Source organism: Chelon labrosus, assembly GCF_963514085.1.
Source record: "Chelon labrosus genome assembly, chromosome: 2".
NCBI lineage: Eukaryota > Metazoa > Chordata > Actinopteri > Mugiliformes > Mugilidae > Chelon > Chelon labrosus.
In genome coordinates this window covers 23,597,272-23,618,312 of record NC_140338.1, presented here as the reverse complement: position 1 = coordinate 23,618,312, position 21,041 = coordinate 23,597,272, and the positions used below count along the sequence as shown (strand labels likewise).

Below are 21,041 nucleotides of genomic sequence, written 5' to 3'. Positions count from 1 at the left end.
TTGATAGCCTGTTAAGCTTTAAAAGTATTTTGTCTTGTTTTTTTTTTCTGTCTATTTTTTGTCAGCAGGATGCCTAGGAAGTCCAGACGTTCCATGGCGGTGAAGCAGCGCTGGAGGAGGCTCGACCTGGAGGAGCTGAGGTCCACCCCTTCCCCCCTGGAGGTATTTACACAGTAGATAAGCTTCTGTGCCACAATGACATCTGTCTGCGTGAAAATGGCTCTAGAAATGTTACATCTATTGTTTTCTCCTTAACTGCTGAGTTCTGTATGTGTTTGGTCTTAATGTTTCATCAGACGTCCCCCCCGGCCGGAGAGGAGCCTTCCCACCGACCCTGCTCTCAAGCTCGTCCCCCCGTTCGTGCTCGTGAGTATCTCTCAATGATCAATAAATTAATTCATTCATTCAGCATTGTAGCATCTTGGCATAGTAGCATCATCGTAGCATCGTAGCATCGTACTATCACAGCAATATAGCATGGTATCGCAGACTGCTGCGGCCACTGCATCACTCTCGCGATTTCCCGCAGGGGAATTGTCTAGTTTTATTTATTTTTTTGCCTCCAATTCTGACAGCATTGGTTATTTGGGATGTGTTGTGGGACTTCATGCTTCATGGAGGGGGGACCTTTTTCCTCCTGGTATAGGCCTGCACCATGGTCTCTCGCTTGTGTTACGTGCCATAAGTTTCATTTAATACTGTAGCAATGATGATAGATAGATAGATAGATAGATAGATAGATAGATAGATAGATAGATAGATAGATACCTTGCAGAGGAAGGAGTTGGTCAACACAGGAGAAGGTGTTGTTTCCTCTTTCAAGTTAAACAGATTGCTTAACATCAAGGCCTTTGGCAAGAAGGTCAACCTAGATTTCTAAATTTCTTGTCTCAATAGTGGTAACAATAATGGAGAACCCAAATGTTCAGTTTTCATTTATCCATTGTGCCCATTTTGCATATCTTTCTTTACAGTGAAGACGAACAACAAAATAAATCAGTACATAAACACAACTCACAAACTGACATAGTTTTTTTTATCTGTTCTGTCCATGAGACTGTTCATTCATTTACTCATAATTATACTTGCAGACAGTTTGACTTGTCAGAGCATGAAGGCCACATTTTGTAAAAGAAAAAGAAACAAACATTTCATATGGTCATCTCGGTTCTGCTCCACAGAAAACCAGGACATTTCCTGGACTCTGAATTGTAAAGCAGCCAAATTCAGCCATCATTACTTGTATTTCTTTTCTTTTCCTAATGCAACAAGTCGAGTTTGAGTAATGTACTGTGTGTGAGCGGTGTGATCTTCATGTTTTTTACATTTAATTTGGTCTTCAGATCAAATCTGAAACGACACATCTTAATTATTTATCTGCATTGTCACATCTGCGTGTCAACGCTTGCTCTTGTTGAGCCTAGCCCTCATGTATTCATATTCTTTTTGGCTTCTCTTCTGGGAACCTTTTCTTAATCATTATTCAGTTACTGATGTGGTTTTAATTTTTTTGCACTGCAGTTGTTCTTGCCACACCCATTTATTATTAACAGTAATGCAGTTCCAATACTGCATGTGACCTGGGATAAACATTGCATTTATGACAATGCTGGCCATCGTACTGCGCACGTGGTAAATATGTGTGCTCTTACAGTATGTACATGTAATGCATATTCCCATATGGGGAGAGTAATAAACAATGGAGAGCACTCTAAAGTGCAGAGGATTGAGGCCAAGCTTACAGCCGCATCAGAACAGACAAGATCAGAGAGAGAGAGAGAAAGAGAGCAGAAAAAATATGGGATTATTTGCTATGTCACATACACAGACAGAAAACACTGACAGACAAGATGTGTGTCCGTCACTGGATATTTATTTGCATTCATTTTTCTAGTTACCCAAGAGGAAAATCTGGAAAAATATATTAAAATTGTAATGCTTTCCTGCTTAATGTGCCGAAATGTGTTGGCCTGGATGAATTAGCATGTGCATGATTTCATGATTTTAGGGAAATCCTAAGCACACAAATGAATAAAGCGAGGGATGGATGTTGATGTGATAGGAGGAAAGATGGAGAGACGAGAGAGAGAGATGGATGAGAGAAGGAGGAGCAACAGCAGCAGGAGATGTGCCTCAGATTATCAACCGGTGTCAGATGCTCTCGAGGCAGATAAAGAGGAGGAGTGGAAACAGACGGAAAGAGAACGTCTCTGTGAATGCAAGCTGGACCGTGGAGATGACTGACGTGAAAAGCGTTTCGTCCTTGGAGGTGTCAGAGGGGAAGCTGATTAAGAAGGTCAGTGGGCATAGTTGCCAAAATGTGACTGTGATATGGTAAAGCCCACCACTGATGCTCCACATGGTGTACTCAGCACAGCATCACTACTTAGCATTAAAGGCTATGTTTGTCAGGAAGTAAACTTAAAACTTATTTTTGCGCAACTTGACTTAAACACAAATTGTCAACACATCAGCTTATTTGTGTTGTTATACATTATAAAGATTTTAATAAATGCTAAATGACTACAGTGCTTCTGGTGTTACTCTCTCACTGGAACTTTGCGCTGCATTTGATTCGGAAGAGTTTCATAGGTGAAATACATTTCTGTTTATTCATGCATCTAATCACTCTCTGTTATATGATTACTAACCATGTTTTTACTTTTTATGTGTGCTCCATTCTCCAGGGTTCCATCAAGAAGAAGATTGAATCTTTGAGGCGATGGAGTTCAGCCAGTATAAAGAGGCCACCAAAGGCTAAGGCCAAGACCTTGAGTCTGTCCTCTCCTGTGGGAGACCCTGAGGACATGTGGTTGCAAGAGGGAGACAAGAGGAAGCTGCGGCCTATTGTCGACTCTGTCTTTGGACAGGTAGGACTCTGAGCTTGAAATCCCTCATGGACCAGAGGTCTCTGTTGAAGAGTGCGTCTAAAAAATGTGGCATTGTTAGCTTTGCTCCTGAAAATGTCGCTACTTGCTGGTGTTCTGTATTTGAGGTTTTTCAATCTTATGTACTGAGCAATGAAATTGACCCAAGACACAAAGCTAGGGTTGTAAAGAACAGAAGAAGAAGATCTTCAGTCCTGAAACAGATTGCTGATCTCAACATCACGGAGTCAGTTTGTATTTACAAGAACAGACAAAATTGATCAGACAGACTAAATTCACAGAAGTACTGTAGAATCTATCAAGTACCTTAAAAAAAGGGCATGCACGTGTATTATTTATTCCCAAATCTTCTGCACAGCACTGCATGCACAGTATATTATCACGGACGGTGTCTAAAGATGGATGTAGCATGTCATGTCACTGGTTTGCATTGCAACCAAACAGGTGCTTAGAGATGGCTTTAAGGTCAGCGCCAACTTTACCAGTTGGAGGCAGGTCTTAATAAATATGGGAGGTGGTGCAAAGCGGGACATTGGCACTTGAAACCTGCTTAAAGCGCATCGCTAATGTTTTGCAGCATTGTTGTGTTAGGTATCACATGCATCCTATTTAATGGTAAAAGTGCATCAAATTTGCAACAACACATCTTCATCAAACCTGCATTTTTCATTTTTCATGCATACGTGTCGGCCTAACTAATACAAACTAACGGGCAGAAAAGCCGTCTAGTCAAATGACAAACCACCATGCATGCGACTTGACATGTGAATGACCCTCCGGTTCAAAATATGTCAATCAAGTCAGGCAGTGAATTTAGTGCAAAATATAAACTGATCTGAAGTTGAAGCAAAGCCTTCCCCAATCCCCAAAGATTTCTCTGGGGATTTTCAAATTCAAATTTGGAGCTAACAAATGCAGGCATGCAGTAAAAAAGGGTGCAGGGACACGCACCACGATGTCCTCACAGTAGTCTTGTGACCCTTGTGTGACCCTGCAAGCGGAAAAAATAAACACACAAAAAAATGATAACGTGAAAGGATTATTTTTTCAATTTAAATCAGGCTCATGTCGAGAGTGTGGAGAGGAACAAGTAATTAGATTTTTCACCTAAAAAAAATGACAACAAACCCATATCTGAGGCTCAGTCATGCTCTCCTTCTGGTACAGTCACTTGACAGAGGAAAATGTGTTGCTGAATAAAACAAGTCAGAAAGTACACAAGCAGAAAGAAAAGAGGAGGTTAATTTAAAATGAATGTCAAGTGAGTGCTTACTGTGAGACACAAGGTCAGAATAATCACTCTACAAGTAGATCATCAGTGCTTCATGCCTTTCGGAACGAATTTCCCGTTGTGACCGCTGGCCTCCTGTAGTACATGTTAGCATGTTATGCACTGTGTCTGTTGACCTGAACATGAAAGAGATCTCAGGTGCCTGTGTCTGTGCCAATAATTACAAGGGTCTTGCAAATCAGCAGTTGTTCATATTTCATATTTCATAAATTGTGAACGGTGTCTAAATGTGTGTATTCATGTGGAAACTGACTTGTTCAGTCTAGCATTTACAGAAGCCCTAAAGGTTTTTGTTTTTTTTCCAATTGATATGTGGCTGATTTTAAGTTCATGTCTGTTGCAGCTGCACTTTCTGTTCTCACTGGTTTGGCTTCAGTGGTTTAGTTCAGATGGTTTTTCATTTAACTCTTAGCATAAAAAATGTAAGAGCAATTGGAAAAAGCGTAAGGAATGGATAAACATCGGGTTTTAGTTAACATCTCGGGTGATACCTGATTGGATCCGATCAGCTCCGATCCGATGGAGTAAATGTTGCTGGTTGTGTGAGTCAATGGACAAGGACAAAGATGGACAAAGCTTTTGTGATGTCAGCCATGAGGTCTCCTGAGAGGCAATTTTTTTTTCTGCTATTTGTGGGGACAGCTGTCTTATCAGTCAAAGCACCTACACCCTAAATTATGAACTGATTATAAATTAGCATACTCTGAGCGGGTTATTTTATTCGCTTGTGGAATTAGCAATAGAGACCAAAATTGTTCTCATACCAGTCTACATATTTATATTTATTTCTGGTGGAACGTTGGACGTTTTAACATGGAGGTACGTGGGGATCGATTCGTTTTTGGAGGCAGCCATCTAGTGGCCATTTGAGGAACTGCAGTTGACACCTCTACGTTGGCTTTAATTGCCCATTCAGCATGCACACTTGCTGTGGTAACACCACACAAGTAAGTTAGAATATAGGAAAATAACAAGATGAAAGAGTAAAAATCTGACTTGATTAGGGAAAACTGTTTTACTGTTCCAGTGGTATATTGGAAATTTTCTTTAAGGGCAACTGTTTTTTTTTTCTTTTTGTTGCAATACCGCGTGTGACCACTACAAACATTTAGCCATTAGTCTGATTAGCAGCGCTGGATCTGCTCTTTTAATATATCCATTATCACTTCCAAGGCCCAGCAGCTTCTCATTAGGTATCTTATTACATGGACTGAAAAGGGCGGCTGTAGCTCAGTAGGTAGAGCGGGTTGTCCACGAACCAGAGGGTTAGCGGTTCGATCCCCGGAACGTGCCACATGCCGAAGTGTCCTTGAGCAAGACACTGAACCCCCAGTTGCTCCCAGTGCGTGGCACTGGTGTGTGAATGTGTGTATGCTTGTGTGAACGAATGGGTAGATGTGTCTGAGACTGTAAAGCGCTTTGAGTGCCAATAGGTAGAAAAGCGCTATATAAAAGCAAGGCCATTTACCATTTACCAAAAGTAAATCTCTCTTAATTGCATGTATGGTGTTACCCAGTCATACATACTTCAAGACATTTCTCTTGTAAGGTTAACAGTAAACATTTTTGAGAATATAAATAAGGTTAAGCTGTAAAACAGGGTTATGCTTGAAGGAAATTACCAACAGCTGAAGGAAGAAATGAGAATCCTGCTTCCTCTACTTTTATGTGACATTGTTTGCGAGTGGTCAGGTAGCATAGGCTTCAGATTGTCATTATCAAGTGCTCACCGAAAAGAAAAAGAGGCTGTGTTTTCCTTTTTATCCTCCTGTTCTCATTGTTCACATGAGTCAGCACACACTCAGCAACAGATGGACTGAATGATGAGAAACTGAAGGAAGGAGGGGGGCTGGGATGAGTGCTGGAGAATGATGGATGACTGAATGTCATAAAGAAAGAGAGACAAGATTGACTGCGATGTAAAGGCCGATTAGAGCTTAAAAGAGTGAGAGGACAAGAAAGTCTGTGTTTGCGGCAGAGGGACAAGCTCAGCTCTGACGGATTGTTTCGCTTTTTGTTCTGTATTTTTGTTTGTTGTTGTTTTTTTGCAAATACAAGTGAAACTGTACATAACAGATTTAATCAGCCAGTGAAAGTTAAGACTCATTCAGCTCAGTGACCTGCATGTTAATCCATGCTTTACACCGGTTGAATTACTCTGCTTCATTTCTGTTTCTTACTGTGGAATGCAAATTATAATTGTGGCTTATGAATGAGCTTACTCACAGATACAAACATTAGTTTCCACTAAGTGGATTGTAACCGCAGTTTCAGTTTTTTCAATTTAGCCAATCATGCTAGTGCCTCCAGGTTGTTGGACTGGTTTGATAATTAACTGTTGTATAATGTAAAGTACATATCTTGAGTTTTCGAGGAAGTCGACATAAGCTGTAGCTCTTTTCAGATGCGAGATCATATTGGGAGGTTTTGTGCTTCCAGACAATGCTCATGTGGAGTCAGTGTGTTCAAAATGCAGCAGCTGAGTTTTCACATGGCCTCTGTGGCTGGCCATTTCTTTTTTCTGGTTCATAGTAAAGTTTTTTTTAGCAACAACAACAACAAAAAAACATTCAGATGCTTTTAAATGACCTTTCTTGTACACACTGGGCACTCAGCTATATGGAATTAGAAGGGGATTTAGAATATTTATAATCATAAAACAAAAAAATAACTCATAAACTTTTAATTTCCTTCAAGTTGAAATAAGCTCCTTTGGAAAACCAATATCTGCACGTGACTTATAGTTTAGAGGCCTGCTTTTCAAACCAAAAAAACTGCTACAAGCCTGCCTGATTAATCCAGCATCAATAATATCTGTAGTGTCAATGAAATAAAATCTGAATTATCATCAGCTCCCGGATTTTAGTTTTGAAAATCTAATCTTGAATCAATTCTTTTCATCTCAGAAATCTTCATACAATTAGAAAATGAGAAACTTAGAAACTCTGAATTGTTGAACGTCAGTGTCTGTGGAAAATGTACACAAAGCAACGAGGACAATGTTATAAAAACAAGAGCAGCTTTAGCAGCTTTAGTAAAAGTGGGTTAGCTGATGGACCAGTACCACTGGGGCAGCAGCACTTGTTGCCTTTACGCAGAACATCCAGGTCAGTCCTTTATGTGGCTTACTGCTCCTTCATCCTATGTTTTGGAGAGCATGTCTAACCCGTAGGACCTCCAGAACCTCAGAGGAAACTCAAATATAACTTTTAGGTCATACGAAAATGCTTAAATAAAATTTGGACAGGTGCAAAAGGCGTTATCCTTCTTTTGGGTCTGTATGCGTGGGCGAGGATAAGAGCAGGGAATGTGGGACAGTCCTGATAGTCATGCGGTTGCAGGCTGTAAAATGATATCAGGTTAAGTGGAAATCCTTCATTGACCGTATCAGCACTTTTGCTTTATGCAACCTCTTGCCGTCGGCACAGTTGCTCTATGATTTGAACCTTTAGTTTAGGTCTGATCAAGGTTAAGTATCGCTTAGTTTGAATTCAGATTAATGGTTTTCATCTTTTTGTTGGTTTGTTTCTTCCTCAGCTCCTGGCATTTTTACTCCCTGTATTTATACAGCTACAGTATCAGTCAGTGTATTAGATGATAAATCTGGGGCAGCAGAACGAGCAGTAAACATTTCAGCAAACCACTGTCTTTTTAACACATCCAGCAGACACAGTTTAACACACAGTTAGTCTGCTAAATGGCCCAAAGGGTCACCAGCTAGTTTATCTGTTAATCTTATAACAGCTCCTATAATGTGGTGTTATTGGCCGCATTCACTGAAGGGTGCCATTGTTGTGTTGGCCCACACACTTCCAATGAAGAGTTTTTTAGGCGTGAGAGGACTTGCAGAGTCTGCCTGTTTGCCAATGCCAAGACAACTATTTCTTTTTCCAGTAAATTATACAATTTGTTGACATTTAAAAATATTGATTGTTGCCGCTTCAAACATGCTTTAAATTACTTGATTTTGGCTTGTTTGTTTGCATAGATGGTTGATTGATTAGATTCGTTGGGGTTGGTGGTGGTGGAGGGATTCTGCCACTTTACATTCAAATATATTTAATATGGTGAAATTAATAGCAAACAGATGCTTATTGTGCATCCAGCAAACACAAAATCCAACATTAAAACATACCTTTTAGTTCGTTTTAGGTCTCCAATAATATCAGGCTCCTACATTGCCAGATGTTCCAGTAAGTTCATGTCCTAGTCTGTCACTAGCTGTGTTAACATGACCAACATTTAAACAAGTGATTGAAAAAAATCTGATCATAGATTCCAACTTAACAGTTTACATGGATGCTGACATGGATCAGATATGTGTTTACGTGGCTAAAAACATCAATCATAGAACTGCTCTGCTGGAATCAAATCTGCTGGAAATGCAACAGCAGACTATATTCGCCCTCAAACTTCACTGGCAGCACGCACCTCATTCCATAAAAAAGACGACTAAGACGCAGCCACTGTTTTCATTGTTGCTGCCCACATCCATTCTGGGTCTGTTCAGGTTTTCAAACACCAAGTTATTTCTATGTTTCTGTCCTTCCAGGAGACTCATCATGTCATCTTGGACGATCAGATCAAGTGCGTGTGCGTGGCTCTTAGGCACTAATATTTTCCAAGGTTATTAAAATCCTTCTGATCAGGCCAGGCTGTTCTGATTGAGGTGGTTATGTAACCGGTGGGCCTCTGCGTTGTATTGGATAAACGATGATGTGACACGCCAGCTCTCAGAGGTGACCTCCATTTATTCTGGCAACTGGCAAATTTAAACAATAAGAAAAAACACCACGTAACCGCGTATCACAGTCTTTTCATGGTAACAGATGTAATAATGATGATTAAAACAAAAATATACACAAAAACAGTTATACAAATGTAGGATTAATTGTGATTAAAGATGTGAGACATGCCCCCCCCTCAGGAGAACTGTACAAAAGGGGAGAAATAACTGAGGAGGGGGCTTTGAGCCTAAAGTGACACAGGTATAAACACTTTCATAGTATAACAGATTTTGTGTAATCATAACAAGATGTTTATGCTGATACAGTTCCATCAGACATTATTTATCCTGATTCTGTTCTGGTGTTGACCAGTTAGCGTCCAGTGACTTTTAATAAAGTTGTTTGTTTGAAATAAGCAGCAAGAGTCGGGTGATATTTATCTGTGCATTTTCAACCATTTTGACATTATACATGACAATTCACAAAATTGTTCAAATAGAACAGGCGTGTGTGTCTTAATCCATTCATCTTGTACAGTCGTGTCAGCAAACACGGCTCTTTATTCATGTGCCAGAGAGATTTTCTCATGTTTGACGTCAAAAGTTGCATGCGTATGGATAATATGGGGGAAGACTTAATGAAGGCATGGGCTCTTTGCATTTCTATTAAAGCTCTTAGAGAGTCATTACCGTTGTTTAATGCACTGGGATTATGATACTAACCTTGGGACATGCGGACTGAAACAGTTGGATGAGAGTGATATGAAGTCTGACAATATAGCCGCAGTATGGCAATGCCTTCTTCTTCTTCTTTTTTTACCTTTTTGTTGACCGTCTGCTGAGCACAGTTTGTAAATCACCCTATTGGCCTCGTATGAGCTGGCTTGCAGTCTTTAAGGATGCATTTGTGTTTGTGTGCCAGTGTGCATTTGTAAGCATCCAAATGCACTTGGATGCCTCCCATGTCAGCCAAAATGTTTGACCCGACCCACACTGACACTGTTAGCGTAACATGCCATTCAAAATCCCGACTTTTGGAATGCGTCCATTATGTTGTTTACTGCCCCGGTGCTGGATTTTCTGTTGGCCTATCTTCTATCTGTGTCTTCCAGGCATCTGCTTTCTGTTGTCGAGGGATGGAACAGATGAGTTCTCACCCAGCTGCTCTGTTTTAGGTTTTATGGCCGAAAAGTGTTGTGTTCACACCGGGCTGTTGGTTAAAGCTGGCTGTCAGTGCTTTTTTTCTGAGAAAGGAAAAAAAAAGTTTCTTTTTCTTTCCTCTTTCCTACAGCAGCACTTCCTTATTTCTATTTTGAACAAGATTTCAACTCAGCACCATCTGAAACAATGGCTGCAGTTAATCTGAAGTATTCTGCGCATGTTTAATATAAGAGAAAGCGATGCTGGGAAAGCCCATTACGAGACTAAGACATCCATTTGCTAATCTGCCGGGTGTCCAGCTGGATCACTGGTCTGAGGCACATACCATTATGTAACTGAGACACAAGTCATCTCATTATTCTCTGTCCTCTCCACTAATGAGATTCTCCATGAAAAGTGTATGTTTTTCGTTCCTCCAAGTTCTTGGAAAAGTAACACTGCAGGGTCAGTAGGAGAATGACATTTTCATATCTGGCAATTACTCATCATGTGTGAAGTCAGCCACACTGCTGGATCTCTTACTCTATGCTTCGGCTCTGTGTGATGTCTAAAAATAGGCAAACATTTCAAGGAACTGTTCACTAATATGAACTGGGGTTTTCCAGAAGAAGGCTGACATCTGGTGGTAGTGTAGGAGTACTACCACTGAGCTCAAGCTAATTTCTGATACTGTGAGTTTTGCTTCCCCCTGCTGGTGATACACTGATAGTGTAAATTCATTTTACCATGTCCACCCTGAAGATCCCACAGAAGACTAGACTGACTGATGTTTGTTGTCCAATGCTACTTGAGTTCAACTATGGTTAAGTATCATCAGTTGTTTGAATTATAAACTTACTGGCCACTTCATTAGGTACACAAGTGAAACTGAATGAATTCTAATATAACAGTCCTGCACTAAATCTCATCTTCATGAAGGTGATGATGTTCAACGCTGGTTTTGAATAACAAACAGCTGTTGATTCAACTAGTTTGTTGTACTACTGAACTAGTGTGTACCCACACATGTTTTTATTATTTTGACTACTCCATTTTACTCAAGGGGTTAGACTTAAAAACAGAAACTCAACCAACAAATCACTACTTCATGCCATATAATGCACTGTTCACTTTTTCAGCTTCTGTTTACATTTTTCAGCTCATCGTTTAGATTCCCCTTTGCACATCGATATTTGCACTAATTATCTTATATTTTGTATTATATGTATCCTTTATATTCTATTTCAAAGATTTTTTTATTTGGGTGGACGGCAAAAGAAGAATTTCATTGTACAGGGAAACATGTTTCTACGCTCTGCACATGACAGTAAACGCTTTGTATCTTAAATCTGGAATCCACCAAAATGATCATACAGATGAATTATCACCTTCAGTCATGAAGTGCTGCGGGACTATTATATTAGAATGCATTTGTTTTCACTAGTAGACCTAATAACCTGGCTGGTGATTGTAAGGCACTATTTATTTTCTAATATTATATCAGTATATAAGATATATCTAATAATTATAATATCTAATCATTTTCCACAGTTTAAGAGTTTCTAAGCCTCTTTCTAAGTCTCACTCTGGCCTCGTGATGGGCTGAAGATGAGCTAAAGGTTGTTCGTTCTGTCCATACAGTTAGCTGTGGAGATGCTTGAGTTTGTAGACATCTTTCAGGTGGGAACTAAAAATGACGGCTATGACGGATGTTTGGAATTGTAGAAAGACAGGATGAAAAATGTACTGGTTCTCCTAAATTGACCACAGAGGATTAGGGCTACAGACGCTCAGCTTTGGCCTTTCTCACTCTGTGATAATCTCTGGCACACATACAGGACTGCAGGACTGGCACCACATGACAGGCAATACGCTACGTATGTGCTGTATTTCTGACATGTACAAAGCCATGCTGGGAGGACTTGCTGGGCTAAAATTGGCATTTTTACTTTACTTCATAGTATTAAAGCAGAAAGGGGAAATACTGTATATGGATCGACAAATGGAGGAAAGTGAAAGAGCAAAGAGTGTTTTAAGAAACTTCTTCCAAAAAGAAAATTTGTCATCTCTGATATATATAATGCACCTTAAAAAAGCTCTATTCATGTTAAATTGTCTAGAGTCATGCTCATAAATACACTTCTTCTTCTCGGGGGCCATCTGGTAGATTTAGGTACAGACATTTATTTATACTGTAGTATACTGTAACATTTATTCCATCAGTTAATCTCTCTCCACCAAGTTTCATTAATATCAACATTATGGTGGACAGATGTGTACAAATCTACACTTCAGTTTCACTTCTCCTCCAAGCTGATGCTGTAAACATTACAGTATTTCCTGAAATTACATTTCAAGCCTCATGGTTTTAAGGCAGATTCACACACTTTCCGAGTGCCTATTCCTCTGATTTACATGAAATTATTAAACTGTTAGATTAATTATTAAACCTGATTTTTTCAAATATGTTTTAGTCGGGGATTAGGTTCTTCTTGGAAATTCGAATTTACGGCTGCAGTATTTCTAAATCCCTGTCATCCGACAGAATGCCGTCTGTTTTTTAATAATTTCAAATTTGAGATTACAGATATTTTTATTGTCCCCAGTCTCTTTGCCAATTTACTGTAATTTTATGATACATTTTATTGTGTTTTCCCAATTGCTTTCTTAAGGTTACACTTATTGTTATATCCCTCTTGTTCCACTTTCTCTCCATGTTTTGTATCTTAAAAGGGGGCTGGCTAATATACAGCAAATATTCCTCCTCTCTTTCTTCCACCTGGAGCTCGATCCACTCCCATGGCCTGTCAACATAGCTTTCCCTCTAATCTGAAATGCCAGGGATTAAACAGTCAGCCAACTCCGTCTATAATTCTAATATCCCCTCCCCCTTTCTCTGCTTTCTCTGCTCTCTCTCTCTCTCTCTCTCTCTCTCTCTCACACACACACACACACAGACACACACACACAGTTCTGCCAGACTAGTCATTTTCAGATCACAAGCACGATGTTTGAGAGGCAGAGAGGGGAAGGTGGGTGGGATGGATTATATTAAGTTGGTCCAAATTCAAAGGATCACTCGTGGCAAGAGGGGGTGACAGATAAACAGAAAAACAGTGTGTGTGTGTGTGTGTGTGAGAAAGAGAGAGAGAGCGAGAGAGAGAGGCAGAGAGGGACAGATAGGGACAGATAGGGAGAGAGAAAGTGGTCGAGTCATGCAATCAGAGCCAGAGTTTGGCAGCAGCAGGTTGTTTCAGCCCAGATACGACCCAGCTCTTCCACCCCGCCCTGTCAATCTCCATCACCCTGCCGCTGTTCCATATTATGACACTAAACGTCTCAAAGCTCATCATGACCGCCTCCAACAACCTATAGCAGTTTAGTATTTAATGCGGCACCATATACCTACCCTACCTCTCACTGGACCAATAGCAGCTGGGATTGTAGCACGTGCACCGAGAGGAGACGGTTTTCAGTAGTAGTGGTGCAAGCCTTCGTCTGACTGTGGTGTTAAAAGGCGTTGCCCCCTGGGATGCTCTGGATCTAGCATGGATTTTGGACTTTTGTGTGACATTTAAACAGAGAAAGGGGAGAAAGAGGAAAAGAGGAGGAGAAACCTGGGAGAACTGTGGGGACAAAGAAAGGGAGGGGGCAAAACAGGAAGAAGAGAGCAGGGTGATGGGAAACATCAACAAAGCTTCTAAAAAGAACAGTAAAAAGAAGAAGGTAAGGAAATGTTTAATTCCCTTCAGGTGAGAAAAAATAGATTTATCAAAGTAGACTGAAACAAATCAAGAAATTTAAGATAATGCCTTGTCTAAATATTTCTGAAAGTTAGTTAAACATCTTCAAGTTACTTTTGGGCAACTTCCTATGGGGCATAACTTAAATTTGATTTGTATTGTGATTTACAATGTAAAATCTGTAGTTTAATAATTGACTTTTGACTGGCATAACAGCACAAAAAGGTGTGAATTAGCCACTTTCATTACAGTAAGTGGAATTTATCTAATAACTTTGAACTGTTTAGTAATCCCGTTGGTTCCTCTCCTCTAAGGGGATGTCACCCATAGAACCAAGCAGCGCCCCACTGACTAGCGCCATGCTGGGGGGCCTGGGTGGTGCAGGGGGTGTGGACACAGAGGACGAGGAGGAAGGAGGGAGCGAGCGTGAGTTCGATGAGCCGCTGTGCGCTCTGGTTAAGAACTGCAACATGCTGCACAACATAGTGGGGCCCGCTTGTATCTTCCTCAGACAGGGCTTCGCACAGAGCCAGCTTGTATGTATGACATTCACGTACACACACACGTATGAGCACACAACCCCATGTAAATGCACAGCACAACCAGATGTGTCACTGCCTAGACCTCCCATAATGCTCTTCATCCATCCATTTTCACACAGTGCGAAGAAAAGTGTAGAGGTGGTCATCTCACAGTGCAGCATGACATCCCCACCGCCTTTCAGTCCCTCCCTACTGAAGTGCACTGTTGTACAGAAAGAAAGAAAGAAAGAAAGAAAGAAAGAAAGAAAGAAAGAATCTTAAATTTGTATTACAACATTTCAAGGATCACTCGTGCCATACAGGAGTCCTGAGCTGAAAAAAAGAGAACAACTAATAACATATTGTGACAGAGATCATTTATCCAAATTGTAATTTTCATCATAAATCCAACCTTCTAACGGTGTTAGAGATATAATGTGGGCCTCTTGTTTCAGATTGATGTCTTACTCATAGCTGGTGCAGATGGAGGAGATCGATAACGGTAATTTCCTGACCGAGCAGCTAATTGAAAAGAGCCATTAAATCGGCGGTGTAGTCACTGAGTACAAGCAGGATGACCCTGAGAGGAGTCCGGAGGAGAAACATAACAATAGTGAATTGTGAACAGGAGTGTGTCATTATTTTTGTTCACAGCCTCAGAGATTTACTGTCATCGGTGTGTCACCATCTAACATATTCTATTTTAATTTGACCTTTTTAAAACAACTGTAACACTTGACTAATATGTAATGTTTATCACTTGCAGTCCGGTATGCTTAAATTCATGACTTACAAATTAGCACTCCCTTTTATTTTTACTGTACTTTGTCTATAGTTCTAAGTAGCAAATGTTAGCATACATATGCTAACCTAAAACGCAAGGTTTGTCTGCTAACTAATAGTTATAATGTTCCATCTTAATCAAATCAACGTGTTGTCATTTTGAGATAAATGATCAGTACACACTGTATTAGTGTAGTGTGGCTCTGACTCTGACAGCGCAGAGCTCAAGTTCATGATCTCGCATGAAATCATGGAAAGGAGGATATTATGGGATTCCTCCATGCAGAGATTAGTCTGGGAGACAGTTAGAGTGTGACTGAAATCCGTCACTGCTCACTAATCTCCCATAAAATGCTTTGTTCCCTAAAATGGCTGACTAAAAGTAAGCCACAAAAGAAATGCTCCCTTTTCTTTTATTCATGATCGAATTACTGGAATTCTTTCCAAAAACATTTGTGGCTTCTGCTGGTGCTGAGTGGCAATTATCTTCTAAGTAACAGTATGGATGAACTGACAGCAGGCCACAACAAAGTGTGAAGAAGAAGGAGAGCAGCTGCTTCCCTGCCTCGACAAGGGACCAAAGTGGCACGTGTGTCTGTTCGGCCCGTGCAGGCTTGTTAACGTTCATTTTGTTAAAAACCGGCAGGACAGCAGTGCAGATGCAGATGTGAGAAATCAGATAGCGAAATGAAAAACCGATAAGCCTTCGTGATTTGTAATACAATTTGCGGCTGTAATCTCCCTGCCACTGTTCTCTCCCCTGCATCCTCCTAATCCGGGCTTGTATTATTCCCGCTGCTGATGTCACAGCTTCACAGAACACGCCGTGAACAAACTTATCCCAGCGTCACCTTTTATCCATGCCAACTCTCCCTGAAGCCAATTCTACACCATCTGTAAACTGAACTTTATATATTTGTGTGTGTTATTGTGTTGTTCTTTAAACAATTTTTTACATTTTTTTTGTCACTCCATGCCTAAAACAGCTTAGTTATGGGTTTGATTTATTGGTTATTTGTTTCCTGATTTCTCAATGTGCCATTTGATTTCATCTTTCACTGATTTACTTTGCATGTGTCGGGATTCTCTCAGAATTTCATAAACATAAAGACTATCAGCAGCTGTCTTGCGTGTGTTTCAAATGCATTTGAAACACTTTTCAAATGCTTTTTTATGGAGCATATGCACAGCAGACTGTCTCCATCAGCAAGGACAGAATAAGACTGGACACGAGGTTGCGCAGTAGGTCGACTAAAAAGGTTATTAGGGTCAGTCAGATCAAAAACCACATAATCCTGTAATAGCATCTCTCCCTCTGCCCGAGCAGATGAAAAGAAAATATGCTTCACAGGACTGAGTGGAGTGAAGCAGTAAAACTACAAGATGCTAAACTGTTTACAGCATTTTTTTGTCACTGGAATGGAGTGAAATAATATTGTAGCCTGACTGTGCTTTTCTCTTTGTATGTGCCCTGTCTTCTATCCACACCTCTGCAGGACAGAGATCTACGACCAGAGGAAATGGAAGGTATCAAAGAGCTTAATCCAAATCCTCACTCCGTTCTCCCTCTTCTTCTCAAACCACCTTCCTTTCAAACCCTCCGACTGTGAACACTGTGTGCTTTACTGTACAGCGCAGCATTCAGAGACATTAAAGAATTCCCGACTCTGGCAGTAACTGTGCAAGATCAAAGTGGAGGATCATTTTTTTAAGGAGAAAGATTATTCTGCAGAGTTGAAACACAGTTCAACTCGTCTGTCCCTCCTGTTCATCAGGCCCGGGTCACACAGTCATGATAATGTAATGTGAAATCAAAATATGAAATTCAGCGTCTGTAAAAATCCAGACATATGACAAATGGAAGTAAAATAACAGAACCATTAAAAACCACAATAATAATTTTGAATCTGTTTTTTGACTCTGTGGCCTCAATAAAAGAAGTCTGTTAAGATTACTGCTTTCACAGTCCACAGCTCCAGACATTTCCAATTTTCAGATTTGTTGCTGACACTTAAAACTGCCTACATGCAGTATATGTGATAACGTATTAAAGTTCCTCTTTACGTTTTGTTGCAGTTAATTTACAGCAACATTCAGTGGCTGCATCAAAGAATGAGGGTGTTTCTGTCTATTCTGATCTTTCTTTCTTTCTTTCTTTTGTGTGTCACTCATTGGAAACTGAAATGTGATAATGTGTTTGGACAGAATAAAGTCATGTCCCACCAACTGCTTATCTCAATCAACAAATGAAAAATGAATAAACTTTTGGCAAAAATCAAATAAGATTCAATGTATGTATAAACTCTTACATAAGAAAGTGGCACCAAAATTGCAGTTACTCTGTAGAATAGGGAAACTAGACAGTGATGGTCTTAAAACCAGTGAGCCAACCCAAAATGTCAGGCTTTACTGCAAAATTCTCCATTATATCTTTACATTATGTCACTATATGGAAATATTACATTATTTAGTTAAAGGCACTCGGTGTAGAAGTTTTAAATAAAGACCCCATCCCCACCTCCACTTACACTGATCCTGTTTAGGGTCATTGATGTAAACAGCCGAAAGCAACAAATACCTTCGACCAGATATCATGAATGATGACCTTTCCTATAAAAACTTGCTATAATCATATAAAACCTCTACACAACAGGAGGGTCTCCGTTCCCCAACTAATTTCTTCTTTTTCTTACATGTGCTTTTATTTCTTTCAGAGCTGCGTGAGGCCTTTAGGGAGTTTGATAAAGACAAGGATGGCTTCATCAGCTGTAAGGACCTGGGAGAGTGCATGAGGACCATGGGATACATGCCCACTGAGATGGAGCTCATAGAACTCAGCCAGCAGATTTGTGAGTCCTGCACACAGGGAGACAAAAGTCTGTGATTCCATTATATCTGTGAAGTAGAGCTGCCATAATAAGGTGTGTGTCGGAGCTGTTGATGAGTTGTTGTCGGTAGGTACTAAGTTTCCACTACTGAGTGAAGCTAAATGTGAAAGACAGATTATTTGGTATAATAGACCCTTGACTTTTCATTGTACGTTTTGTATAACACCACATTTAACACGGTGACTGTACGCTCACAGCTGTGGAGGACACAGTATGTAAGTTTCTCAGGGCTGTGCATTAGAAATGTCATGTAGGAGTCAGTAAATGATCGACCTGCTTGTAGGTTGTCGTGCTTGTGGAAGCTGCATACGTGTTTTCTTGACCTCTAGGTGGCGGCAGAGTGGACTTTGAAGACTTTGTGGAACTGATGGGTCCCAAAATGCTTGCTGAGACTGCAGATATGATTGGAGTCAAAGAGCTAAGGGATGCCTTCAAAGAGGTCTGCAAATAAACCTGTCCCTTTGCACCAACCTGATTCCTTGTTTTGTCCCTTTTTTTAAGGTTTTTCCTTCCCTATGCATTCTTCTTCCTAGTTTGACTCCGATGGTGATGGTCAGATTAGCCTCGGGGAGCTCAGGGAAGCCATGAAGAAGCTCATGGGAGAGCAGCTGAACCACCACGAGATCGACGAGATCCTGCGAGATGTGGACCTTAATGGGGATGGACAGGTGGACTTTGAAGGTGAGTGAGTAATCCTCTAATGAAGGAAGTTGAGGGGAAAATGCACAGGGAACAGGGAAATAAAGAAAGAAAGTGTCTGCAAACGCAGACAAGTAGCAGTGCTTTTGGAGGATTTTCCTCTTGAATAACAAATCAACTCTAAAAATCAGGCAAAAGAAGGCTACCAGCATTTTCTTTCTTTCCACAGAGTTTGTACGAATGATGTCTCGCTGACTCTTCAGCAAATCTCTGCACTACGGCACTAAACACAACATGAGCCAGACTGCGCACTGTTAACGTCCTGTCCTGATGTACAAAGACTTCATGGTGTCTGTAATCTTTTTTCAGTTACCTCAATTTCCTCTCGAGTATAAAACAATCCCTTCTATGTGTTACTGTTGTATAAATGTATGTAACATTTGTGTAATAAGAGATTTAAGACTGACAACAACTCCGTGAGGGGAGAGTTAAACCAAAGTTGTGGTTTCTTTAGAAATAAATGCAAATTTGAATATATATTACGGAATTTAGAGCCAGATGAAATTAAATCCAGTCTGCATTGACTGAACGCTATAGCAATTACATTATAGTTATGTTCATGATTTGAATAGTTACTATGCAGTTTTTTATGTTACCTAGCTTGAATCTGAAGGTATGTAACATAAACCCATAAATCGAGATTTATTGTCAGAGTCACAATAATTGTCTGACTGTTGACTGTGATTGTGTGATGTTGTAGTACAGATAGAAAATGTGAATGCTTTGTCAATAGAGCAAGTACATCCGGTTAAATCTAAACATCTTTATTATACACGCGCATTCAAACGCATAATGTTATTTTCAGCTGTCCACTTTTGTTGTAATTCAACCAGCGCAATCTAATCAAATTCTTACTGATACTGTGATGTTTAATATCTTTTTGATACGGATTTGACGACACAAGCATGTTGATTAAGTTTAAGTCCATACACTTGTTTCCCCTGGAGTTTAACTGACAACCTGTCTCAAAGTACATGGTTACTTTATGCAAGCATATACACCTGTGTCTGTATGTTTTTCTTGTACAGGTCAGAAAATGCATTGTAAATAATAATATTAAAAAAATACAAACAAGTAAATAAGAATGACAATAAAGAGTTTTTAATGTTCAGCTTCCTGTTTTATCATGTTTTGTGTGTTTTCACCACAAAATGCTTCGTTTCCCATAAAGCCTTTCAGACATTTGGTTCTAATACCTGCAAATCTAAAGACATTATCTCAAGTTAAGCCTGTGCTTTGTCAGCACTAATGCCAGCATGCTAACACGCTAAGAACATTAGGGGAAAAAACAGGACTGCCTTTCAACCGGTGAACAGATTTGGAAGCATAATTAGAATAAACCGAAACTGCTGCGGCAACAAAACAAAAGATATTTATGGTCGAGACTGTTTCCTTCTGCACTCACTTGCCCTTTCATTAGGTGCACTATTGAAAACAAATTCATTCTTATTCAAACAGTCCTGCACTAAATCTTATCTCCATGAAGGTTGATATTCAGCATGTGTTTCAAATGAGAGAGCTGCTGATTCAAATATGTTTTCATTTTGGAGGCTGTGGTTTGTAGTACTATTGGATAGTATTGTGTTGTACAGACACGTGTTTCTATTATTTTGATAACCCCCAACCCCATATGTCTAAGATGTTATATAAGGTATATATGATGCTTTATTGTTTGTTGAATTCCGTGTATCAGTCAGCACTTTTGAGATCAAGAGGTCAGAACAGATCTGTGTCTGGCTGTAAATCTGAAAATATCTTCACAAGCTCTTCTTGTAATCAAAGACAGTATTCTTTTGCAAATAACAATGTCTTATTCTTTCAAGAAAAATGTGAATGGTGAAAAAATGTTTAATGTTTTGGCATGTTGAGTATAGTTTTTTGAGAACTGCTGTCGTGGCCTATACATTTCCATCCTTGTTTTCTGTCGATAGCTAGAAAAAAAAAATAAAATAAAAATCTGTTGTCCAAATTGAAGGTCATATATTTATGTTATCAATACTTAACCTTTATTAAAGAACGTTGTCTAACACTTTGTGATCCCTGCGAGCATTTCAAGCCAAACACCAAAGTCCAGGAATTTAGTTTTACCAGTAGGGGGCACCACTGGCAAACATAAAACAGAGCAAAAACTCATTTTTACTCATACTCATGTCAAGAAACTTTTTTATCTGGACTTTTGCATTCGGCACCAGCAGGTATATGCTCTTGTTTATTTAGTAATTTAAATATCTGTGGTTAAGCTACTTACCACAAGGCACAGTCATTTTTATAACAGGTATTTAGGTTGAAGTTAAAACTGTTTTGTAATGACTATCAAATCCACAAAAGTGAACAAAAGACACAAAATTATCAATTGCTCTAG

The 21,041-nt window shown here is 39.8% G+C and overlaps 1 protein-coding gene across 3 annotated transcripts; it reads left to right on the top strand.

Moving 5' to 3' along the window:
* cabp2a (calcium binding protein 2a) lies at positions 1 to 19,709 on the top strand (the record flags this gene model as incomplete). Of its 3 annotated transcripts, XM_084566119.1 has the most annotated exons (10): positions 1 to 162; positions 297 to 366; positions 2,063 to 2,296; positions 2,688 to 2,870; positions 14,103 to 14,324; positions 16,589 to 16,619; positions 17,807 to 17,941; positions 18,310 to 18,419; positions 18,514 to 18,661; positions 18,849 to 19,709. In XM_084566119.1, 8 exons carry the CDS (start codon positions 2,096 to 2,098, stop codon positions 18,872 to 18,874), a joined length of 1,056 nt encoding a protein of 351 aa, XP_084422245.1. In that variant the 3' UTR covers positions 18,875 to 19,709. The 3 variants fall into 3 exon arrangements, with proteins under 3 accessions (XP_084422245.1, XP_084422246.1, XP_084422247.1); XM_084566120.1 differs by lacking the exon at positions 14,103 to 14,324; XM_084566121.1 differs by lacking the exons at positions 1 to 162; positions 297 to 366; positions 2,063 to 2,296; positions 2,688 to 2,870 and adding an exon at positions 13,724 to 13,771.
* Positions 19,710 to 21,041: the final 1,332 nt, after the last annotated feature.